Genomic DNA, 27,262 nt, shown 5'->3' on the forward strand with positions numbered 1-27,262 from the left:
AAAGCCTTCTTTCCTCTGTGTTACTATTTTAAATAGCAGGGAAGCAGTTTTTCAAAATAATCTCCCCTGAACTGAATTTTAGATATATAATTAAGCCTTTTAAAGTTTAAGGGAAGATTTTTATATTAACATGAAGTTGGGAGGGAAATATTCTATGGTGTAGTGAGTGGCAGCAGGTGTAGACCTGACTGGCTTCAACCTAAAGATGCCAATTTGTACATGTCCAATAAATGCTCCCATGTATTTCAGAGAATGTGCCTAAGAGGAATGGCCCATCGTGTACTGCAACAGCATTTGTGCCAATGTGACCATGAGAAGACCAGGCTTCTCACCCTGGCGATGTTGCTCACTGCCCCTGTGTCCTGAACAAGGTGCGATCTACAGAAGCCTCTTTCCTCAAATGTGACATGGATTACAACTTCCTTTTCTTCCATATGCTTAATATATTTGAAGGCACTCTGCAAACCATACAAACAGATTTTTTTGTCAGGACAGATCCCCTAACTGCTCGTTTAAAAAAAAAAAGTGCTGTCAAACCCAACTGTAGTTCATGCATATTATTCATCCATACTGCTGCAACCCATTTAAAAACAAATACCAGTTCAAAGTAACAGAAGAAAGCCCGGGTCACAGTCAGATGAAGCAGAGGAAGGCATATTAAAGTGGCTTCCAACAACCTAGGCCTGAATCGTAATCACTTACAAGCTGCATGACTTGAGAAAATTAAGTAGCCTGTTAGTATTCAAATCAATTGAACTAAATTACATAATGCATTGAGAAATACACAATGCACAGTAATATCTAATAAAATAACAAATTTGAGCTTAAAAATACATATTTATGGGAACCTGGGTGGCTCAGTCGGTTGAGCATCTGACTTCAGCTCAGGTCATGATCTCATGGTTTGTGAGATCAAGCCTCATGACAGCTCTGTGCTGACAGCTCGGAGCCTGGAGCTTGTTTCAGATTCTGTCCCTCATTCCTTCTCTGCCCATCCCCTATTGTGCCCTGTCTCTCTCTGTCTCTCAAAAATAAATAAATGTAAAAAAGAAAAAAAAAGAAAATTTAAAAAATTTAAAGAAAAAATATATTTAACCTAAATGCTTAAATTTAGTTTTCCAAGACCCTATTTTTGCCCATAACATAAAAGTAAAAATGTTACACTGGAATTTAGTAACTAGTCAAAATCTTTGTAAGAATTTAAATAATAAATTAGGGTTTGGGGATGTTTTACAAATACACTGGTGCACTATATTCCTATGTGTATATAGCATGGAACTAACTATTTAATTAGTAGGACCCCAGCCACATTGGAATAAAGGTTCTAATAATCGAATCATTAATTCTCTTTACTGTGTCTAAGATAGTTAAATGTTCCATATTTCCCATTCCAATCTACAATGTGATAATAAATTTCAGCACATGCTCAGGATAATCATAACATGAAATTAATTTGAGTTCTTATCGAATGTGATTTTTATCTATTTTTAAGGCTATTAATCCCCAGCTAGTTTACCATCAATACCAGCATGCGCAAAAGCGAGGTTTTAAAGTATACCACCATGACGCCCAATGTCTATGTTAACTACCTGTGACATTTAATAAGTTAGCAACCATCTCTCAACTAATTTCAAAGGTATGTATAAACTTTCTATTATGAAGTGACACACAACTGTACATACAGAAGTCTAAAACTGCCAGCAACATTGTTCAAAAAAATCAAAAGGTTCTTAGAGACTTTACCTGGGAAACACTGGTTTGTTACATGAATTTGGAAACCAATTCAGTTATACATATATTATTCAGTAGTGGTGCTTTCTCTTGTGTCTTTCTCTGTCTTCTAATAGTCTCACCCCACACAAATTACATTTCCCCAAGCATTATCTCTCGTAAACCACTACACAGCAAACCCCACATATATTTTATGACAAAAGTTAAACACTATTTTTTACTATAAAGCAATTCACTACAACATAGCAATGCAAACCAAACTTATTGAAAATATTAAACATGGCTCTTCTAAATGATAGCTGTTTTGCAAAATGTAACTTAATTTTGCAAAAATTGGACACATTCATGCTATTTACTCATATATAAATCACCATATTTCCTCTCCAGTAATGTGGATACTAACTTTGTCACTTGTGTTTTCTGTAAAGAGAAAAGCATTTAAAAATATTACTACCGTATCATCATATTTTGTATCTTCCAAGGCCAAGTTCTTCACAATAACACATTGGAACTGTTAGAAGAAATTGCAGTCCAACAAAATTGGAATTAATAAAGGATACATGAAAGACTTACCTGTTTAAAGCAGAGGCACATTATAATGCAAGGGCACATGGAAAGGGAAAAGGCAAATTACTTAAACTACTTGATACAAAATAGCTTTCCTTTTGCTTTGGAATATAAAGTCCCATTTTGATCTAAGTAGAGTAAGGAGGGGAGAGGAGTCTGGAAAATAGCAAGACCTGTAATTTGTTTATGTAGAAGATTAAAAATTTCTTTAAGTGCCTTGTTCATTATTATTTACAAGAAGGAACAAGAGCACTTACATAGCATTATTAAGAAATATTCTAAAACTATCAGAGTATAGACTTCATACTTTACAATGAATAAGTATTTCTCAGTAGTAACACATAGTGAATAAGTATTTATTTGTGTCTGATGTTTATTAATCCTATATAAATTTGGGCAATGAGCCAGTTACTTTAAATCACTTAAAGACTAATAATCTTTCTGCTTTGAGGAAAAAGACAACATATGAATTTAACTTTATATCCACCCTTCTGAATTTTTAAATTTTTAGTTGCGGGCACGTATTATTTTTAAAATAAAAAGTAATTAATAAAAAGTAACAACTCCCAACTTTGATTCTGTTGCAGACCTTTTGTAATATTATAAAAATATGAAAAAATTAATAATCCCATAGTAAATAGTCTGACAATGATTTCAGAAAAAAGTTTGCTGCCTGATGAAGGAAACGTATTCATCAATACCACGAAACACCTCATCAAAATGACACGTCACTGACTAGTAAAGTGATTTATTTTTGGTGTCTCTAATCTAAACGCAGTAAGAGAAATGGCACTGCAAGTTTGTTGTAGAATTTCACAGACACGGCAGATACTTTGTTTCCAGAGTAATCAAGTTTTCATTGTCTGACATCTGGATGACATTTGAAATCAAGCTATTTTAAAATATACCCAGTTTGCAAATACAAAGCTGTAACTTGCTTGTTAATGATGCAAAATATGTAGTAACCCCCTTTCTCCTGAACCTTGCACAGAGCTAGACACAGGCACAGGCTCAGTAATCACATGTCCATTGATTAAAAAGCCATCATTGAGGCCCTATTACTACGCCACTGCCTACAGTTTCATTTTGAAAATAATAAGCTTAATTTAAATGTAATCATCAAAGCTGTAGTTATAAAACAAAAACTTAAGCTTCATATTTATATTTTCACATTTTAAATGAAGTACACATTTCTATAACCTCAGTTTACATTTACCTCTACATGTTTCCATTCAGAAGACTATCTTAAACATTTCAAGATATGTTTGGGGCTTCTGGGTGGCTGAGTCGGTTAAGCATTCGACTTCGGCTCAGGTCATGATCTCGTGGCTCATAAGTCCCACATCGAGCTCTGTGCTACAGCTCAGAGCCTGGAGCCTGTTTCGAGTTCTGTGTCTCCGTGTCTGTCTGTCTGTCTCTCTCTCTCTCTCTCTCTCTCCTCTCCCCCCACTCATGCTCTGTCTCTCTCTCTCTCTCTCTCTCTCAAAGAATGAACAAATATTTAAAAAAAATTTTCAAGATATGTTAATAAGAAGAAAATATGTTTGTTCAGACACTTCTTCCAGGAAGTTTTTATAGACAAACTGGAATTTCATAAACATAGCAAACTTCTGCTTTTAGTTTTCTGTGGGGCCAACAATTTGCCAGGCAGCATCTTTCTTTTCAGAATATCTACAGATTAGTTTAAAATTTTCTGTCTGAAAAGAGACCTACAAAAAAATACAGTCCAACACTACAAACTATTTCTTTTCCTCAAATAAAAGAAGAAATAACCTTCTTGAATGACACTATTTTTACTCAGTATACATGTCAAAACTTTAAAAAGCCACCCACAACCACAAAACCGTATGTTCGGACCAGTAGCTGTTCTTACAGACCTCCTGCGCTTTCCCTCCGCAGCAGCCCTGGAGACCTGCCACCTTCTGTTTCAAAGCCCCAGAGTTGCCATGGCAGCAGCGCTACAGAAGCGCAGCCCTCGAATTAACATTCGGAAGGGATTACCTCAGAAAGGACCCATCCACGCAATTATTTTAATTATCCTTCCCTGGGAACTGGCATTGGTAAAAGCCATCATGCATGTAGATGATTTCCCTTTTAAAGTATTTTTTGGTCACAATAAATCTGATTAAATGATTTTACACAAATGACTTTGGCCTCAGGTAGAGTCACTGAATTCCAAAAAGAATAAAATGACCATCTATAAATGGAGGCTATTGAAAATGGAGTTCAATTTTTAAAAAATATCTCAAAAAGGGAAAAATCATAAGGAATGGGTTTTCAAAACTTCCACTGACATCATGTATTTAGTGCCCACTTCTGTACATCCATTCATTTGAGAAAAACCTTTACAATGAAAATATTCTCTGCGTTGCTTCTGATGTTTGTGAAGCATCCTTTGATGTTACTGTTCTACCATTACTGTTTGCTTTTACAGACTACATTCTAGCCTAAGCTTATCTGAAAAGAATGCTGCTGGCTATCTGACCTAAGCTAATGCATCATACATAGACATGAGTCAAAACTAAATTTGTTTTCTGTCTTAAGACTACTTCCCAAGAAAAAAAAGCTTTCAAACTCCTCATTTCCTCTCTTCTTAGGGTGAGATACATAAGCCGACACCACTTTAACCAATCTGTTTAAACTTTTGGTGACTAATAAAAGGACGGAAAAATTGAGAAAGAAAGATTCAAGATCTGCCTTCCATTATAAGTGCCAGCTGCTCCTTGTTATGCCAGGACTTGGAGACAGAGTAGAGTATGTTACATGGTTCATAACATATCAAAACACATATTTAGGTTCTGATTAACCTATAATTGCCTTGCACAAAGTGCCATATGTATATAATATAAAGCTACATGTTAATGAAGCAAATGAAACTTCATCTCCTTTCCTTCAAAGAAGAGTTGATTTGGGGCGGGGTGGGGGAGGGGCACAGATGGTTTCCTGGAAATTGCCTGAAAGAAGAGTTTGGATAAAGAGCAGAAGCACCCTTGGCCACCTACCCATTTTGCTGTTTACTGTCACCCTGGGATCCTCTTCTCTGCCCCTCTGCTAGCTCCTGAGCAGTCTCGGAACACACGCTGGTGACTGTGGGCTGCCGTGGGACATTAACTGCAGGTTTACCAGCGCTCGGTGCAGACGAAGGCTGGTCAGCACTAGGATTGGCATTAGCATGCAGTCCAGATGCAGCAAATGAGGGAGGAGTGACAGCAGCCACGGGTGGAGGGGAAGCGTGTGATGAAGTGGTGGCGTGGGGTGGGGTGAAAGCAGACGATGGTGATGGGATGGACGTGGCTTTTGGTGAAGACACAGAACCAAAAGGTCGCGGTGCCTTATTGTAGGCCGTGTTGGTTGTGGAAGTGACTTTGGACACAGCAGGAGATGGAATGGGCACAGGTTTAACTACTTCTTTAGGTTCTCCCTATGTGAAATAAAAATAAACATACACAAGAACACACCAAATACATGCAAGGTAGATTCACTGAAAAGAACACAAAGCTAGTTTTTAAAAAGACAAACACAATCATGTTAGCAGCCCAAAAACTTTACATGTTTCTAGATAAAAATGATGAGCATAACATGCATGCCAACTGGTCCCAACATGCACAACATGATGCACACAATGAGTATATGTTATTTTTATAAAAATGAAGTTTCAAAATATTTAGGAAGTAAGAGTAGGACACTATCAAAAGGATTAAACACGTCATCATACGTGTCAATATACACTTTAAATTTCCAAAAGGAAAAATTTTAAACATCCACAATAAACAAAATATCACTAAGTAAAACATTTACTTTGAAATATCTAGAGTCTTGATTATTATTTCATCTTTCAAACATGTTTAATTACTCTCCAGAGTATAATTTTTTGATTCATGCAGAAACAGCAGCACATTTCTAAGTGTTCAATTTTTTTTTTAATGTTAAAACAGAAGAAAAAAGACCATTTTCATCTAACTCAGAAATGTGCACATTCTAATGAATCATTTTGGAGGAGGATCTTACCTAAAAGAAAAATCTCAACAATCCACCTGTTTCTCTCTCTGGGAGGTTTTGAGATATTATTTGAGGACAGAATAAAATTCTTTCCCTTTTCCAAAATAAATAGCGAATAGTTATATGAGAAAAAAAATGATCTTAGATGTTTCCTCACTGCCATTTGTCAAAGAAAAATTTACTAAGGAAGGTCAATTCCTCCTAAAATTAACATAATTTGTATCTGCAAATCCCTCTTCCGGAAAAGTGTAAAGTTAAAAAAAAAAAAAGAACAGGTTAAGCATCTAATGCATTCATAAATAAATTTCTATTCACTGTACCATCCTAAAGAAAAACAATCAAATTAAAAAAAAAACTACAATGGTGGCTCTATTATGTTTTAAAAAATAAGTATTCTCAATTAATCTTATAGACATAATGAAGCTAACTGGGAAGAGGGAAGTAGCTTAATGTCTCAGCACATCAATATATATATAATTTAATAAAAAGGCACAAGTAAAATAAAGGTGAAAACCCCCAAAAGTATAAACCAGCTGTATAAGAATAATGGTTTGGGGACATTTTGAGGATATATATAAGGAGAAAAAGGTACTTGACCATAACCGAATCCAGAATACTCTGAAAATGTAATTAAAAATCTATTAATACTACTAATAAAATGTTATCTAAGACTTGTGATACTCATTTTCAGTAAGCATTTACTTATTTTCTTTAAAATATGTGACTTAAATTAGGCAAATTAAAAGTGAATGTGGATGTAAGAAATGTGGACCTAAGTTATTGATAATATATGGCCCTGAAAAACATGATTTAATAATATAGGTATAATTATAGACTCTAATAATGTTCCATTCCCCCCCCCCAATTTTTTAAGGAAAAGAACTGTGAGGAAAACTGTACTGAAACTATAAATTGTCACTCTGGCCTAAGACAGGAAATGGAAATGACAGTGATTCAGCACTATCAGGTGGTAGGAACCTAGCAATACTAGATGAGAAACACACCTTTTGAACAGGAACTGGCTCAGGCTTGGGTGTAGCAGGGGCCCTGAAAAGGAAAAAAGAAAGAGAAAGGAGAAAAAAAAATGTAAGTTTTAGAAACATGTAATTAATGAAATTTTTATTAGTATATACCTTAATATATTAAATCATCAGAATTTATAGTTTCACAATTCATAGTTTTGACTATTTATAATCTAATTAATCAACTCATGTAACTCAAAATGCTGCAAGTACCAACATCCTTATACACTAAGTATTCATTCGTTCTTTACTTACTCAAATGAGGAAAGACAAACACCAATCGTATTTCTTGATGCACCGGTGTTTAAGCTTTCAATTATGGTTATTTCCCCCAAAAAAGGAAAAGTATAATAAACATGACTTTCTCATCCCTGGGTAGTTGATATACCTTATCTGAGCTTCCATCTCCAATAGTACCTGTCTTTCCTCCTAAAATCGATGAATACATCCACAGGATATATCTTTGTGAGGATACTGAATAAATTCTGGTTGAACTGAGTCACCCAATGAGTATTTATTTTGTATTTATATTCTTTTTTTTATTTTTCTAAATGTATGTTTATTTTTGAGACACAGAGAGACAAAGCATGAGTGGGGGAGGGACAGAAATGCGAAGCAGGCTCCATGCTCTAAGCTGTCAGCACAGAGCCCGATGCGGGGCTCGAACCCACAAACCGTGAGATCATGACCTGAGCCGAAGCCAGAAGCTTAACCAACTGAGCAACACAGTCACCCCGTGTATTTATATTCTTAAGTGTTTATGCAAGTTAATATATTTGATATACTAAAACGAAACTGTAAGTTCTTTCATTAGGCTATAATTTCAGTGAAGGAAATGCCCAAGTCCCACTTGTGTGTCCATGTCAGCACTATGCCTGGCATGTAACAGGTCAACAGTAATGAGTGTGGAAAGGAGAGAATAAGAAAAGAAGGGCAAAAATCCATGCAAAGAACCTAATTTGAATTTAAATTAACTATTTTTAATATATGCTTTCTTGTATTATTATCTTTTTGATTAGCATGGACTAACTGTAACAATAATTGAGAGTAATTATCTCATATAATCATGACAAATAACCAAAGTAGCAACAACTATCATTATCCCCATTTTTCAGATGAAGTATTTCAAACTTTAGAGTAACTAAATTATACAGGGTAGAGCTGGTCGACATTCTTATATATTACAATATATAAGTTGTAGTCAAGGATAACAGGAAAGCTAGTAATTTAAAGGCTATTTACCCAGTCTTAAGGTATATATTATGTGTAATAATGCCAGAAGCAATGTGACTCTTCTTATAACAAAAGACTATAGATAAGATATCAAGTGCAAAATTCAAGAAATGTAACCATAGTAAGAAAATGAGTGATAACAATTTTAAGCTACAAACCATGAGACTGTTTTACTTACGGAGAGAGATAACAGATCACCGATAAGAGAAGCTTTCATAGGATATTTGATCTTCATGAGTACAACCCTAATAATGAACTCTAATCAACATTTTTAGCAGCAACTGAATTTTCCAGTAACAACTAATTTGATTATTTAGGGCAAGCACTGACTGTAACTGGCTAGCCTAATGAGAGGCTACAATGGATGCTAACATTTGGTTACTACAATATAGAATTATCCTCTGTGAAGTTGCATAACTTTCCATGGGTACTCTCAAGTAGACTCTCAAATTTCTCTTTTAGCTTACAGGGTTGTTATAATAAGCAAAGGAAACAAGTTCAAGTACAGAACAGTGGAATCTTCCTTTCATTGAAATTTCACAATAAGATGTAATCACAAGGATCTACTTATTAAAACCACCCAAGATATTATTGGAAGCTTGCCATAGAGGATGGTTTCCATTTTCATCTGGATGCTTAAAGGTGCATGAAACCCTTCTAGCAACCTAATAACAATTTATAAAAAGAAATGTTTAACCGTCACCAAGTTTCCAAAAGGAATAAAATACATATATCCCATTTCTAAGAAAATAAGCCTCTCATTTTTTTTTAGGTGTTACTTCTTAACTAATGTTAGCAATAACAATAAGAATCTCACAATGGCTAGTTTTCATTAATTTTGGAATCCAACCTCTTTTTTTGTTGTTGAGAAAGCACAGAATAATAATGAGTCCTAAAATATTTAATGGACTGAAGACTCTACAAAAATACTGCTTGAAATCTTGAATTCGCAAAAGATCTTAAAATCTTAAACTTGAATCTGTTCACCCTGCTTGCCTTCTGATAAAGTCTCACAAGTGCAATGACCCAAACTAAGACAAGCAGTCAGAAAAAAAGATGGACAACACACCCTCAAATTCCAGAATTGTGTCCATTACACATTAAAAACACAAACATAATTTTGTAGATAAAAAATAGACTTACTCAAAATGAAATATCAAATAGTTGACAGATGCGATGTAAATTAGCTCCATGGGTTTATATATTTAAATGACCATGAAATGAGTCATAAAATCACTGAAACTGTATACTTACTTAAAGATATTCTATCACATGACACATTTTATATAATTTTATATATTTTAAATTTATATATAATATATTTAAGTTTAATTACATATTCGTGACACTTCAACTATTGTGGTTTGAGAAATTAGAACATATGATAAACGAAATCTGCAAAATTAACGAACAGCATTAGTACTAGCTTTACAAAATCAATCTTCACGAATTATTATAAAATAACAAAGATATACCATCTTTTGCTCTCAAATGTGTTGAGATTTTTAAAAATGTTAATACATAATGTTTGCAAGATTATGTTGCTGGAAGAACTACATACTATTACAGCTCTGTTGAAAAATAATTTGGTATTTATTTATAAAAAAGCTTTGAAGAAACCTTGTGCCCTTTGACACAATAATAATTTCTGAGACTCTATCATAAGTAAATAATCTGAAGTATAGAAAAGACTTTCTGTATAAAGATATTAATTCTCCACAGTGTAACTTACAGCAGTGAAAAATTGGTAATAATCGATTAAATAAACAACAATGTGGAAATGGTTAACTGCAATATAACAATACAGTGAAACATGCAATGATTAAAATCATTCTTTGAAAGAATCCTGAATTGCATGATAACATGTTAATTTCATGATGTTAGTGACAAAAGGAAGAAAGAAAAGAACATAGCCAGCATGAAAAAAAGTAGACAGAAACAGACTTAACATTTTAGTAGAGGGTCTCTATGAGTATTTTTTTTCCTCTCTCTCTTGCGTGTGTTTTCTTACATACATGGCTACTTTTTACCCCAGGTAAGACTATTTCTCAAAGTACGTTTCACAGGAAGATACTTTTCAAAACACAGAAGAAAGAGATTCTGTTACTACAGTTCTATGGAAAACTTACAAGTTACATAAGCGTGTTAGCCAGAGAACTTCTCAGAGCCTTTAAATGCCTAAGGAAGAAAATATTGCAGATTGTTGTTCATGTCCCTTTGAAGTATGGCATACTGATCTATTTAGAGCACTCATTTATTTAGAAAATCTTTCTCAAGACTGAAGTTAGGGGGAAAACCCTCTGGGATACTGCTTTTTAAAGCAAGAGTAAAGAAAGTAAATCTCTGTAAGTCTGAAATGTTTACTTAAATTTCCCAGAAGCAGCTAGAATGAAGAAAAAGAAATATTATAATCCATACAATCCTCAAAACCTTTTGTCATGCAGAGTGTCTTCTTCATCTTCAACTTTATTAATGAGACCCCCCCCAAAGATTATGAGCATAATTTAATCAACATTTATGGGGAGAAAATCCCATTTCCTTCACCAAACTGAAATATGTATTTCCTACATACCCTGAGAAGAAACTCCTAATATATAAGAAAACCTATTTCTCAAAACTAAGATTTTTACAGTTGTCTTTCTTTAAAAAAAAATACACATTAGACTGAGCATCTGCTCCTTTACCTTAGAAATGTCACAGATTACTTAAAAAGCCAATCTAATAGATTTTAAATAAAATATATAAGCAGCTTTTAAAGCTGAGGTATAATTACTAAAAATTATTCCTACATTTTTCTCTTCAAATCCTAAGAAATAGGCAGTGGGATAATATAGCTCCCTTTGGACCACAGTGATCGTCACAAGTGCCTTCGGTGGAGTGTGTGTGTTTCAAACCAGCAGAGATCCTGGCAATGGCTTAGTGCCATGGGCTCAACAATTGGCTTATTGTCCTCTCTTCTGTTAGTGCAAAGCCACTGTATGGGAGTAAGCCATGATGGTGAGAGACTAGTGCCTTGGCCCAGTACTATCCTCAGCTCAAGGAATTCAAAGAACAAAGCCATCAGTGTGGCTATAACAATCTACTTTGAAAGCTGACTGATTTTTTAAGAGCAGTATCCAAAATAAAAATCTCTGATGCACTGTAAGCAGTTTCAGAACTTCAGGCCAAAGAGTTGAAAGGAATTCTATGTTATAATGGATTTTGTTAGAAACTAGAATTGTGATGCCCTGGTTACAATAATGTATAGGAAAAATAATGCCATAAATAAGCAATAGCTCTATCAAGAATTAGATTCAAACAAAACTGCATCTTATGAACACCAAATGAATCGTGTTATATTTAAGTTATATTTTTAATGATTTAATGTATTTTTCTAACACTGCTTTATAAAATGATGTGCTTTGAGCTAATAAAGCAGCCAATGCATGTTCACACTGCTACTTAAGAATGAGGAATTAAGCAACAAAACTAGACTGATAAAAATTATTCACATTACTCATTGTGTCTGGGTGACTCCTTCAACTATATCTAATAAACTTAACTCATAAACAATCATACAGAAAACAGGAGGATTTTTAGTTCCTCTTCTGTGAGATGAGCTCTATCTAAGTTTCCCACAGCATGGCCATCTTTGGGCTCACTGACCTCAAGACCCATAAACACTAGGGTACATCATTAATCACTTTAATTGCAAAGTTGTCAATTTGCAATAACAAAGCAACTCCAGAGGGGAAAAAGTGAGCACTCAAGTGTGCAGAGAGATGTCTCCTTTAAACGATTTCCCCCATATTTTATTATACTTCCAGTCTATTCTTTTGCAAACTCGGACCTTAAACATTTAAATCACTTATGGCAATGTATCAGTGCTTTTCTCTAAAGGATTTAGGAATATGTAGAGATTAACTTTTCTTTAAATAAAAGTACAAAGAAGTTATATATCAGTATACTGTAACACGGTATATGTGTGTGTGTGTGTGTGTGTGTGTGTGTGTATGTGTATATATATATATATATATACACATATACACACCAGATACACATGCACTCATATGCAGAGTCTCACATTCGATTTCTCTCTCACCCTGCATCTTCTTTACCTTACCATGGGAACTAACAGAGTACTCGTCTTCCTCTAGAAAGGACAAAAGAACCCAAAGCTGGACAGATTCTGAACAGTGAGAGGCAGAAGGTAGGAAGACAGAAGCAAGGGAATTGCTTTGGAGCCCATCTGAGTACCTTGGACCCACTCTGCCTAGGCTTGGCTGGAAATTGGGTGTGGCTCTGATAAATTCAGAACAAGCAATTGCCACTTGACAATCACTTCCATATGGAAGGATGGGGGCTTTGTTGTAAAATCCTTCTCAGATGGTCAGAGATGGGGTTTGAGAAGAAATTTTCATCAACCAGTTCTAAATCAAGCCAAAGAAGGACAGAGGGAGGGAGCAAGGTAGGAAAGGACTTGTACTGGGCTTGCCTAACCCACGTGGTTACACTACTTGGGAGCAGGGCAGGGCTGGAGTCTGGAGGACAGAATAAAGAAGACAGCATTGGGCTAAATTTAAAATGATAAGGTATTTCTCACTATACAAATAATGATACTACCAGCAAGTGTTACATTACATTACCATTTACTGGGCCTTACTAGGAGCTCAACACTGAATTAAAGGCCTTACAGACAGTACATTAAGTTTCAGAAATAAAGTCCAGAAATGTCAAATAATTTGGACTGCTAATGCCAAGATTAATGCCAATGTCCACATTTTCCTTTCTCTAATACATCCATCTCACCCAGAAGGAGTCAACAAATTAACAAAATTTCTTCTCATGGTATGCTGCTTTATTTTTTATGGTTCAAGTTCACAAATTCAATGCTATTAAGATCTTCGGAAATTCAGTATGAATACTGATCAATTTGAATAACTAGTTTTGGTGACAGTTTTGTGTGTTAGTTGACATCTTGCACTTGAGATCACATTTTCATCTGTCTTGTCATCAATATTTATGAAGCCATAGGCCCTGTTCCAGATGTTGGGAATATAGTGATAAACAAGTCAAAGAAGGTCGCTGCCTGGAATCTACATTCTAATGAAGGGGACAAATAATAAGTCAATAAGGATAGTGATAAATGCAAAATTTTACATTAATGTACTTGATTCTAGATGGAAGAAATTTATTTTTTTACTCAACATTTATTTCCACAAGAACATTTTTAACTGGAGAAGTTTTGTCTGCCCATTGTGCCTCATTTCCACACTCAAAACAACCTCAGAATCACTTATGGGGAAAAAAATGCATTTTTCTAACTAGTATTTATAAAATAACTTCTACCCAAAAAGGCTGTTAAAGATTGTGTAACATTTTAGATGTGTTCAAGTTTATGTATTCATTTTTTAATGAAAAATTTTTATTTGAACGTTTATATTTTGAGTGAAAGAGTGCAAGCAGGGGAGAGGCAGAGAGACAGAGACAGACATTCAGACAGACAGAATCCAAAGCAGGTTCCAGGCTCTGAGCTGTCAGCACAGAGCCCCATGTGGCGGGCTCAAACTCACAAACTGTGAGATCATGACCTGAGCAAAAGTCAGATGCTTAACTGACTGAGCCACCCGGGCATCCTGAAGTGTTCAAGTTTAAATAAAAGAAATTTTCAAAGTTCGGGCTAATATGTTCTTATTATAGGTAAAATTATTTTACAGTGAAAATACTATTTCAATAGAAGTTTTAAATAAGAAATCTATTTTATATGCTCCTTTAAGAAATGGCGGACTTTATCATAAAGGGCTAGATGGTCGATACTAAATTTAACTACTTAGCTCTGTTATCAGAGCAAGAAGGATGACACAAATGTAATTGAATGAACATGTCTGTGTGCCAATAAAACTTTATATAAACAGGAGTGGGCAAGGGGCTAAATTTGGCCAACCTCTGGTTTAGATCACTTCAATTATTTTGATTATAACAAACTTTCTAGGAAATAATCCTACATGACCACAGCTCTTTTGAACTCCGAGCCTCATAATCATGCTGCCTTAAAAAAAATCCTTTTTACAATTTGTTCAGACACTGACAGGTATAAGAAACGAGAGTTTAGGGGCACCTGGGTGGCTCACTTGGTTAGGCATCCAACTTCAACTCTCATGATCTCACGGATTGTAAGTTTGAGCCTCTTGTCAGGTTCTGTGCTGACAGCTAGGAGCCTGGACCCTGCTTAGGATTCTGTGTTTCCATCTCACTCTGCCCCTCCCCAACTCATGCTCTGTCTCTCTCTCAAGAAGAAATAAACATTTTTAAAATATGAGAGTTCAGCTTCTCATTATTTTTTCTGTGGTTGCTACTTGTCGATTCCTTTTAACCCCTCTACCTCAAACTTTCATATTCCTTGCAATCAAATGATCCATCTAAACTTCTAAATTACCTGGTTCAAATAAAATTCACACCACTTGGCAATTATACTGATGCTTGATGAAGGGACAAGGTTAATGCTATTTGATTTAAGATGAAATTTTAAGCATTATTTTTAACTCCACTACTCAGCACCCTCAGTTCATTTGCTAATACATGATAAAAGCTACTAAAAATCTATCTCAAGACACCTGTCTGGTTCAGTTCATGCTACTCAGTGTTGTGAGTTCAAGCCCCACATTGGGCGTGGAACCTACTTTAGAAAACAAAACAGGGGTGCCTGGGTGGCTCAGTTGGTTAAGTATCTGACCTTGGCTTAGGTCATGATCTCACGGTTTGGTCTGTGAGTTCAAGCCCCTCATTGGGCTCTGTGTTAACAGTGCAGAGCCTGGAACCTGCTTCTGGGTCCCCCTCTCTCTCTGCCCCTCCCCCACTTGCATTCTGTCTGTCTCAGTCTCAAAAATAAACGTTAAAAAATTGTTTAAATAATAAAAAAATAAAAACAAAACAAAAACCTCTCTCAACTTCTACAAATTGTATGTGGAACTATTAATAATACAATGTTTAGGTGGCTCAGTCAGTTGAGCATCTGACTTTGGCTCAAGTCAGATCTCACGTTTGTGGGTTCGAGCCCCGTGTCAGGCTCTGTGCTGACAGCTCAGAGCCTGGAGCCTGCTTCCGGTTCTGTGTCTCCTTCTCTCTCTGCCCCTCCCTCTCTCATGCTCTGTCTCTCTCTGTATCAAAAATAAATAAAACATTAAAAAAAAACATTTATACTAGGAAAATGGGCATCCCAAACAAAATATATGCATAATTGGATTTCCACAGACTTCTTTAAATTCACAAAAAACTATCTGCTTCAGGAAAACCCTGATAAGCATCAGATGCTAGAGAGTAGAATAAAAGTAGTATAAAAGCAGGCACAATTCATAAACCTAATGTTTGTTTACTACCTTTTAGGAAAAGCATAGAGCCCTACAAAGACAAAGACAGCCTGCTTTTTATACTCAGTCTTTCTCTTATCAAGCTCTTCACTGACAGAGGAATTTTTTGAGAAACAGGAGAAATAGCTAAATGAAGGTTGCAAGGCTAGGCTACCAAAAATAAATTAGCTACTGTACAGTTTCTTTGTGGCATAAGGATGATAATCCTTCCGCTGAGGAATTGTTTTGAGAATGAAGTGAGGTCACAAATGTAACACACCTTTGTGACTGACACAAAGCCAGCACTGGCAGGTAGTACTCTTCTACTCCTTATATAGAAGATTTGACCCTAGAGCTCTTGAAATTGTTTCTTATTATACACTGTTATAATCAAACCGAATTATCTACCAGGATAAGTTTCTAGAGAAAACAGCAACAAACTAGAAATGGATGAAAAAGGGCAGTAGAGGCACAGCCAGAGAAGGAAACTGGGAGCCAGAGCACAGCGGCAACTTTATACCAATACGGGGTCCTGGTCTTCTACTCCTTAAGTGAGATGGAGAAGTAATCCTAAACATAGCACTATTTTGTAACAAAGTTTAATCCAAATCTGAAATTAAAAATGATTAAAGCTAAATACAGTGTTGAGCAATAAATTAGTCTGTATATGTTTGAACTGTATAAACTTACTAACTACAGAAGAAGGGGAAGAGAGGGGGCTAAACCTTGCCCCAAATCTTAAATCTACTGAGACAAACCAAATACAAATGGAAAACAGCAAATACCTAATTTGTTCTTCATACACCCAGAGTATGAGATAATACTCTTTGAAGCTCATATTTACATGCTCTCTGTCCTATACGAATACTGGGAGCACAGTTTTGCCACTACCTTTTTCCAGATACATCTCTTTCTCTATTTTTGTATAGGCTAAACACATTAAAATGCAAACTTCTTTTGTGTGAAGTGAGTATTTTTAGGTATTTCAATAAAATTCAAGAGGACAAGCATTCCAGTGTTTAGCATAGCCTTATTAGGAAAACAAAGTCAGTCGGCTGTCTTGTGGAAAGCACAGGAATGAAAACTTTTCATTCTTTATGGTCTCAACTTAGGTTTTTCCATTTGTTTAACTCTCAAAAAATAATTTGGGGTATGTTTAGGTCTTTAGAAACTCTGGACGCAGTTACTCAGAGTCCAGGAATTTGAAAATTAATGATCAAATGTGGCTATTTTAGCCATAGATAAATCAGGTCTATCCTTGTTTACTTTAAAATGATACCCTAATTTCACATTTATCAGTTCAGTAGTAGAATCTTGTCCAACATCCTCACCACTGAATCTCATTAAATTAGTTCAAAGTATTCAATATAATAATAGCATCTAAATCTAAAAATGGAAAATTCAAAGCCAGCAAACAGTAAAATATTTGTTCATTTCTTTAAAATTCTTATATTATTTGTGACTAACTTCACATTTATACTATCACATAGAAAGGACCGAAATTCATTCAATGTTTTCTCTATTTATTAAGAAACTATTGTGTTTACAGACACTGAATTTTGTTTGTAAAACAGAATAGTATTACTTAGATTTCTGATTAATATTTCAATGAATTTTATTGTAAAATTAGGCTGCACTAGAATTCAAAAGCTTCCCAATGTTAACAAAGTATTACTTTTTTTTTTTTAGTTTATTTATTCATTTTGAGAGAATGAGAGAGCACAGAGTGGGAGAGGCAGAGAGGGAGAGAGAATCCCAAGCAGGCTCCATGCTGTCAGCGATTCAGAGCTTGATCAAAGGAAGAAAAGCTGGAACTGTAGCAAATTAGCAACACATTCTACCTATTTTACCAAAAAAGTAAGTTTATTATCTTGAGGGAATTCCCTCCACCACTATTTGGATCTAATGTATTAGAATATGACCCTCGAACACAACTCACAGTGTATACTGACCTGTCATGCAAGTTCAGTAACCCTGAAGCTGGTCTACACCTTTCCATGGGACTAATCCACTGATCAAATGTAAGTGCTTCAAAAATGACTAAATGCTTCTTCTCGATTTCAGTACCTCTCTCACTACAGACCAGGAACAAGAGTGAAAACTGGCACCAGTGTGCAAGGACTGCCAAGTGAGTAGCAGCGGCGTAGACCACTGTTGTCAAACTTTTTAATCATAATATGCAGTCAGAAATATATTTTATAGCATGACCTACCTAGTACAAATATGAATCATCAAAACACACATTTTCATGTGCCATTCATTAAAATATTTTCTGTTCTAGTCCTTTTCATTTGCAAAACAAAAAAGGGACGAAGGGGAGATGCTGGTTCTGACTCAAAAAACTAAATGCACAATCAGCCTCATTTTGATAAACACTAATCTTGACTCAAAGGCAGGATACACAGAAGGATCTGGAAACTTGACAGGTCTTACAGTAAACACGATGGCTAGATAACAGTAGTCACACAAATAGTAGCTCATTTGAACTGAACCAGTCCATTCATTAAACACATTAAACTAGTTTTAATTTTTAATTTTTTTCAATGTTTATTTTTTTCAGAGACAGAGACGGGTGGGAGAGGGCAGAGAGAAAGGGAGACAGAGAATCCAAAGTAGGCTCCAGGCTCTGAGCTGTCAGCACAGAGCCCAACACAGGGCTGGAACTCTTGACCCACAAGACCTTGACCTGAGCTGAAGTCAGACGCTTAACTGACTGAGCCATCTAGAAGCCCCAAACTAGTCTTAATTTTTGAAAACTGCAGCATTCAATAATATGCTCAAAGGAACAAAATAAACAGACCTAATAACAACAATAATTAACACAGCGTTTTGACTAGGGCATGTCTGTAAAGTTCAACCTCACTAAACTTGTTTCTGGCAGAATTATAATCACTGAGAAGAAAAGAGATGATGACCATAGGTTACAACATGTATTGTTCCAACAAAGACATCCTCTAGCAAGTCCTTTACATTGAACAAGATGGTGGAGGTTTTCCCTATTTGACAATGTGCAAACATTTAGAGAAGCCAAACACTAATTGCCTACCAACTCTGAAGACAAATAATCTGAAATATATATATATACATTAGACTCTTTAGTGAGAGAAAACACATCCTCTAATCTAATGTCTCCCTTACAGTGATGCTAACTAAGCATCCCCTAAAAAATCTCTAAAGAACAGGAATAGGTGATTCCCAGCATATCAACTTCTCTTCATTAGATTCACAGAAGGACCTGAGACTTCACAAAGGATCGGAACCAGTCCATAGAAAAACATACAAGTTGCTCCATACTGTGACCTTAAAATAATACAAAACAAAACAAAACAATTTACAACAAACACAGAAGTATTTATATAGCTTTGGCATCAAAGTTCCTGATTCCTTTTAAGACAACAATGATTTTTTCCCCCTAACTGATATTCAACTCATTTGGCTGCTTTTCTAAAATGCTCTTGCTGAATGAATACCAACAGTGAGATTTTTAATTAGAAGGACTAACACTTAATTAGAGTTGTTTAACTGGAATGGGCTGCCTGATGGTGATGTTCACACAGCAGCACTGTTTCCACTGTTTCAGAGTTCCTTCCTAGGAGACGACTAGACCAACTGGCCCAGAAGATCCTTTAAGTTTAGGGGATCACGAACACTTCTCTAATACAGTCTGTATAATACAGTAACCTTTTTCATTCGGGATATCTCTCTATATTAGCTAATTCTTTTATTTCCCTAGGAATGTATTATTACCCAAGACAAGGTGGAAGAGGAGACTCAGACCGAACTAGAAAATAAACTCATTCAAACTAGAAAATAATCCCATTCTAAATCATTCACAATATAGAGAATCACCCGTATGTCCCCAGAGTAAAACTAAAGTCTACTTGTCTTGTAAACAGTTCTTTCAGCTAGCAACATTCCTAGGCTTGGTGATGCCTACGTGTGTTTCTGAGAAGTTAAATGGAGAAAGTATTGAATTATCAAGGTGAAGTCAACGACTCTCCCTTTCTAAATTCCACTCACCCACTTTACTGAATCCAAGGTCCAAGGACAACACCAAGGCATGTAATTATGTGTCCTTGCCCTCAGAGGCAACACTGGGGGATAGTGTGTGGTTCCGGAGGCCTCTGAAACTATCACAGTCAACACAGATAAGAAACCATCACAGACTGGCCAGAGAACAAGCTCTGTTCCCAAACTCCATGAAGAAATCCAGCATATTGAGACTTTCTCCAGAAGTGCTGCCAACTACTGAAGTTCTATAAACAAACAAAAAAAAATTATGATGACGCAAATAGCCAAAGCCAAAGCATGCACGTTATGGTATATCCAACGTGTTTCCTTCTCTCTCATTTGCACCAATGGTTATAATCCAAAAACTCAGTCACATATGGCAATAAAATATAAAAATTATATATCAGAGTTAACAGCTATGTTCATAGGTCACACCCAAGGCTGTGGGTGAGCTACATACCTCAATTAATCTTGAGATCCATATTTAAGGAAATTAAACTAGCATTATAAATTTTGTTCCCATTTTGACATGCACAACATCTAAGAGTTTGGCTACTTAAACACATGGCCTTATTTTCAGCTGTCACATAAAATTGCAATTTAGCATCTCACTGATCTCCTGTTTTCTAGGGAAACCTACCCCAAAGCAAAGACTGACATATGCTTATGCTTTGGTGTCTTTACAAAAACAAGATGTGGCATGACTCACTGCTCTTCTTGTTTAATTATGTGTCTTCTGTGAGTTCTGAAGAAAAAGGGCAGCAGTTAAAATGTGCTGGAGTATGGAGGAGCATGGCTATAAGTAACCAGTTATTTAGAAGGAACATTTGTAGAGGTAGAGCATCCTTGTAAAAATAGCACTAGACAGGAGATCCACTTCAGATAATTACAATTTTCCATTTCAAGTCATTAAAAATGTTTGCTGCAATCTGAATATTTACTTATTTACTGGATATGAAAAGAGTTGAGAAATCAAAGGATTACATAGATCTAGACTGACTTTAGATAACGTCGACATTTTTTAAATCATTAATAAAGTTTTTCATTTTTAAGTTTTCTGGTCAAATAATAATTTGGTCTATGTCAAACTATCACAGTTTCCTACTAATCAAAATACTTTGTTCTATAATATAAATTTATTTTCTGTAGTTTACCAAAAACATGGAGCACATAGGGTGCCTGAGTGGCTCAGCTGTTTACGCATCTGACTCTAGCTCAGGTTCTCACTGTTTGTGAGTTCAAGCCCCTCATTGGGCTCTGCAATGACAGCTCCAAGCCTGCTTTGGACTCTCGGTCTCTCAGTCTCTCTCTCTCTCTGCTCCTGTCCTGCTCCCATGTTGCACACAGTCTCTCTCAAAAATAAGTAAATAGGGGCACCTGGGTGGCTCAGTCAGTTAAGCATCCAGCTTCAGCTCAGACCATGATCTCACGGTTCGTGGGTTCGAGCCCTGTGTCAGGCTCTGTGCTGACAGCTAGCGCAGAGCCTGGAGCCTGCTTCAGATTCTGTGTCTCCCTCTCTCTCTGACCCTCTCCTGCTCACACTATGTCTCTTTCTGTCTCTCAAAAATAAATTAAAAAAACATTTTAAAAAGTAAAAAAAAAAGTAAATAAACATTTTTTAAAAATGGAGCATAAATATCTACACACGGACTCAAATATTACTACAGCTGAAATGTTTTAGACAAAAAATTTCATCATAACTACTTGCAGAAACCAAACACATGGTTTTATTAAAAACACCATTCAAGATCAATATACACTTACATAACTTAATCCTCATTACATTTTTACTACCAAAAAAAGAGAGAGAGACCCTGATATTTCATTTTATAGAAAAATACAATAGAACAATGATTTATGATCTCACCTAGAATAAAAGTAAAGCAACAAGCCAACCCTGAAAGCCCAAATTTTTGTTACCAAAGTAGATTGATATTATAACCCTTGGTTATACTTGGAATGTATTTCAAGATCCAATATACACAGCCAAATAAAAGTACAACTTCTCCAGCTTAAGTACAAGTATAGGCAAAAAACTCAGAATGGCCACTGGCCTCCTAGTATCACCACCATAGGACACTTTAGGACAGAATCTGATATTGATGAATTTTCTTTATATACAAACAGAAAAAATTAAGTTCAGAAAGGAAAGGTTGACAACTAGTTCACTGTCCTTTCTATTATAGTTGAAATCTTAGCCTTTTCTATGTCTCAGTTTTCTCATTTGAGAAATGGATATATTTCCTATTCATCTACCTCCATTACAAGGAGAGTGCATAGTATCAAGAAAATTAAAATTGCATGAATTTATTTGGAACCAAGCAAGACTCCCATCTCAATACTATCTTTACAACGTAAGTCAGTACAAGTTAAATAACTTCTCTAAATTAATTGCTTCATCTGTGAAAGAGGTTACCACCTCTCTTACTGGGTTATTTAGAGGATTAAATGATGTAATATGTGTATATTAATGCAGCACTGCACCTATGACTTGTGTTGATAAATACAGCCTCCAATCTGTATAGCATTTCCATGTATTTATAAAATGAATCTAGTTAACACTGTAATCATCATATGTCACTGTCATGGGAAAATTCATTATGAGCAGTTTACTTCCCTAATCTGGTACTTTAGTAGCAAGTAAAGTAAAAGATTCAAATGAAAAGTTTACATACTAAAGATAACATTAAAAGCAGAATGACTTCTCATTAATATTCAATTCTACTAGGCCACAATTCCATAATATCATAGAAAGAGAAACATCTGGCAAATTTATACACATTAGAGACCCAAGTTTGTATATACACACGCATATTACAGAGGCATTTTATATTATGTCAATATGTTTTCTTTAAACTGATTAATCCTGCTCACAAATTTGATAATGCTACTCCCTTCTTTAAAACTGTGTTCTTATACCATATACACCTGTCAAAATTATAATTGAATAATTATGTTATTATGTCGACTGTCTGCTTTATTAGCTACTATAGCAGTTCCATGACAGCAGGTACACTGTCTACATCACTCAACTCTGGATTCCTGAACAATACATTGAAAGAATGTATAATCTGTGTGCATACATGCAGTCAGAACAGAAGAGCATATCGAGAATGTTTGTCTTCTCTAGACGGCATGAGTGTCTTATTTTCTCTATCTTCCAAATGTTCTACACCATATATGTAATTGTTTTACAAACAGACAGTAGCCACTAAGTATTTTCTTAGGAAGAAATATGCTGGGAACAAAAGATAATAGAGATGGAGGAAATCAACAGCATTAATTTGAAAGCCCCTTAAATTTAAATGAGTTTATAATCTCTCCAAGGAAGACGGCCTTTAAAAGGGATTACAGCATGTACTCAAGAAAAGGAACACAAAGAAAAACAATTAATTGGTTTTAAATATGGAAACAAAAATTGTTATAAAGATGATAGATAATAAGGGCAGTAACAAAAGGGAAGAGGAGTGTCTTGTTCCTAAAAACTTTTTGGACCAAGTGGTTACAAAAACACTATCTGAGCAGATAACACTGTACTGTGGAGCAGTATAAATAAATACCTGAAGAATGTAAAAGAAGAGATTCTGTTCTGTTTTGTTTTACAAAAGTATTTTCAGAAAATATTTTCACATTTCCCACAAACCTACTCAGGCCATTTGTCTTCCAATGACATATATGTGCGTGTGTGTGTGTGTGTGTGTGTGTGTGTATACATATATACATATATATATGTATATATATATATATATATATATATATATATATATATATATATATACTCTCAGAAACAGTGAATTTCTTTTTATATAAAGAACTGGATTCCAAACATGCAGATGCAAACAAAACACATGGAGAGCTGTGCAGTGTGGCAAGGAGAGGGCTCCAGGGCCCCTGGTGCAGAGAGAGGGGCAGTGGCTCACATACTCTCCCAGGGCCCTCTCTTCCTGCAAGTGCTCTTCGTGGGACACTGTCGACTCTCTTCCTGAATCCCAAGACAAGAAATTCTCCCAAAGTTTGGCTCAGCACAGAATATTTATAATGTTACAAGACGGGGCTCCTGGGTGGCTCAGTTGGTTAAGCCTCCGGCTTCGGCTCAGGTCAGATCTCACGTTCGTGGGTTCGAGCCCCGCGTCGGGCTCTGTGCTGACAGCTAGCTCAGAGCCTGGAGCCTGCTTCCGATTCTGTATCTCCCTCTCTCTGACCCTCCCCCTTTCATGCTCTGTCTCTCTCTGTATCAAAAATAAATAAAAAAACATTAAAAAAAAATTTTTAAAGAATATTTATATTGTTACAAGAATGAAAAGACTGACAATGGATTTTAAAAATCTGTTACATTAAATCTTTCCAAAATGGAAAATGAAAATCGACTTAGTAATTTATTGTTAAATTAAATCTTTCCAATGTTCACCAGATGGAAAGAGCAGTAGAGCCGCCAGGGAAAATTCTTACCTACCATAACAAGAAGTCAGCGAATATAATTAAGACTGAAGATTCAAGAGTTAGCAGATGAGTATTATTTAGATATATGAAGGTAAATACCATGAGAAATATTGGCTGCCTCTGATGAAAGAGACCAGGGAAAGGAAGGGCAAAAGAGGAACTGTTCGGTTTTCCACATATAAGCCTTTATATTTCTTTACCATTTGCATAAAATATTTTGATAAAACTAAAGCTAATGTAAGAAGTAAGTTGGTGATTTAAAACATGAAATAAGGTAACATTAGTGATACAAACATTATTAAAAGAATGTATGGCTAATAATTTCAAATATCACATAAGAAAATGATTTACTGAGGGATGCCTGGCTTAGTTGGGGGAGCATGCGACTCTGATCCCGGTGTTGTGAGTGGGAGCCCCATGCTGGGTGTGGAGGTTACTAAAAAATGGGAGAAAGGAAGGAAGGAAGGGAGGGAGGTAGCAATGGAGGGATGGAGGAAATAAACAAAGGAAGCCCACAAAAATGTGCATACCTATCAACATACATATACTACATTTCTAGCTTCTCTCCACCTGTTCCAGATAGGTACCCTATTCAAAGCAGTCGACCTAAAGTCACTCAATCCTGCCCTGCCCTTTCCAGGCTCTACAAACATGTCATGGGTGTGCCTGATGTTCCCCTGATGTGCCTTTCCCCCCATTTCTACCCTACAAAGCTAAATCAATCTTTTTTTAGCCAATATCAAATATCACTATTTTATGAGGGCAAAATTTAAGGGAAAAAGATCTTTTCCTTCTCGATGAATCTGGTCTTTCTCATGTTTTTCCTTATGAAAAATTTTATATTCTGACTTACATTTATATAACATTACAGATTAAAATGAAATTTTACCTAGAGTAAATTTTCCTATATTTAAAAGATTTTTATATATATTTTCATTTAATTAGTCTACAAATGCTCTACTAAACTCACAGAATGCATAACTATTAGTTAATTTTAATACTGTCTCTTTAAGGGACTCAGACAACATTTAAAGAGTTAGAATTTAGTCGGTTCTTGTTTTTATTTTACAAACAGACTCGAAGTCTCAGATATAATCCATTTCATAATACAAGCTTTTAAATATCTTTTACACAATATTTTCATTTTCTCCCTATTTTGCCCAACCACAAGAATGTTGCCCACATTTCTTTAAACAAATCCCTCAGCCACTCAACCTGACAACTTGTGGATATTTTAAAATTATACTAGAGTATGTAATACACTGTCAAGAAACAGTTGTCACTAAATGAAATATATGACTTATAAAAGGGATTAGGCTCCTCAGATTCTGAAAACAGTTAACTGTGATGATACATAAACAATAATCATCAAAGTGTCTGTTTTTTTAATCACTGTAATAAAACACATGTTGATATCCACAAGTCATCTCAACTAGAGCACATTCTTATTGGGTATTAGGTAGCTACTCAGAACAGTGATTAAGCTAGCATTACAATCATTAGGCACAGTCAAAATCTCACCCTAATTAAGCAAATTTTATTATGCAATATCTTTGCCTATTTAACATGTAAGAAATAATCAGTTCATATAATGGAAAAAAGTCAACCAGCCCTTCTTAAGAAAATGAATGATAAATATTCTAATGCAAAAAGATAGGAAACTTCTTCCACTCCTCCAATTTCCTCGTAGAGAACAATTTATACTAAACAACACAGGAAACTTTGCTTTCTGAGCTGACATCAGCTGTTACATCTTGTTCCTTCATAGGTTGTGTGCTGGGCATCGTGGCTAGTTTGATAACCATTAACCAATGTTGCCTGGATTTAACTCCTCATGTTTAGGAATATTTTAACATCACTTGGTAAGACTCTGCTCTGAGTATTGTAGGAGATGGCACGTGGCTGAATAAGATTTCTTAACATTTACCTGGGGAGATGAAATAAACAGAAACTAAGGGCACGTGTTAAACAAATGGGCTGTGGAAGTGAGAAAAACTTGACTTTAAAGTCAAAATCTCTGCGGATAAAACCCCAAATCTGTTTCAAGCTTCTTAAGTGCAATAAAGTGTCAGGGCCTTGATTTCAGAGAATCTAAGGGATGCCGCTCTTTGATTTACTGCACACTCATAAATTCATTAAGATCCATCATTGGCACAAGTCTATTACAAGCCTCCGTGCAAACAGTAAACTTATCATTATCAGTCTTCATTCAGGTTACTAACCTTTCTATCCCGAGCATGTGACAAAATAGTTGGTATAAAACAGATACATAGTAAGTTTACTAAATAAATGTTAATAAATTAAATAGCTTCACTGGGGGGAAAAAAAAGGATTAAACGGAGCTGGAGACAGACTAGCTGGAAAACTCTGAGATGAGAATAAATTTTTTTTCTAACAGAAGCATTGAAATGTTTCTGCAGCCTCGAACCACCCACTCCACACTGCCTCTAGCTTTACATTGTGATACATGGTAGGGTAATGCCCCCGCTTTACTCTTCCAAATTTTCTAACTCTTCTTGAACGTTTACGCTTTCATTTGAAGTTTTAAATTGGCATGTTAAGTTCAAGCTTTTATTATTTTTAGTTGCTCTTTGGCATTTCGCATTCTCATAGTTCTTTTTGTATCTATTTAATTTTATTCTGACAAGGGCTTCAACCTCATAGCTCAGGTAGAGTTTATTTCCAAGAAAGGGTATACATAGATTTCTTTCTGGTAATGTTTGTGCAAATAAGATGCCTAAATATTATGATGAATAATTTTTAATAAGAAATAAAAACACCATTACAAACATTAGAATTATCCCCTCAAGTATACAGAACTGCTGTTAGATACTATAGAAATTCAAAACTAGAGTTTTTCAATTCCAAACTTTAAGGGTTCCAAAATTAGACAATTATGGAACTGCAAGTCATCAAAGTTTAAGTCAATCTGTG

General features: G+C 35.4%; 1 protein-coding gene across 10 annotated transcripts in view; it reads right to left on the reverse strand.

Annotated features, from left to right (window-relative positions):
• PDLIM5 (PDZ and LIM domain 5) overlaps nucleotides 1-27,262 on the reverse strand; it is a 219,668-nt gene that overhangs the window by 93,675 nt on the left and 98,731 nt on the right. For 6 of the 10 annotated variants that reach the window (XM_029943118.1, XM_029943115.1, XM_029943117.1 and 3 more), the window contains exons 4-5: nucleotides 7,302-7,344; nucleotides 5,301-5,719 (exon numbers count right to left, since the gene is read on the reverse strand). In XM_029943118.1, the coding sequence (XP_029798978.1) occupies nucleotides 5,301-5,719; nucleotides 7,302-7,344 (462 nt within the window). The remainder of the gene's footprint in view (nucleotides 1-5,300; nucleotides 5,720-7,301; nucleotides 7,345-27,262) is intronic. The other 4 variants (XM_029943120.1, XM_029943119.1, XM_029943116.1 and 1 more) reach the window with 1 other exon arrangement.

Source organism: Suricata suricatta, chromosome 1 (assembly GCF_006229205.1).
Source record: "Suricata suricatta isolate VVHF042 chromosome 1, meerkat_22Aug2017_6uvM2_HiC, whole genome shotgun sequence".
NCBI lineage: Eukaryota > Metazoa > Chordata > Mammalia > Carnivora > Herpestidae > Suricata > Suricata suricatta.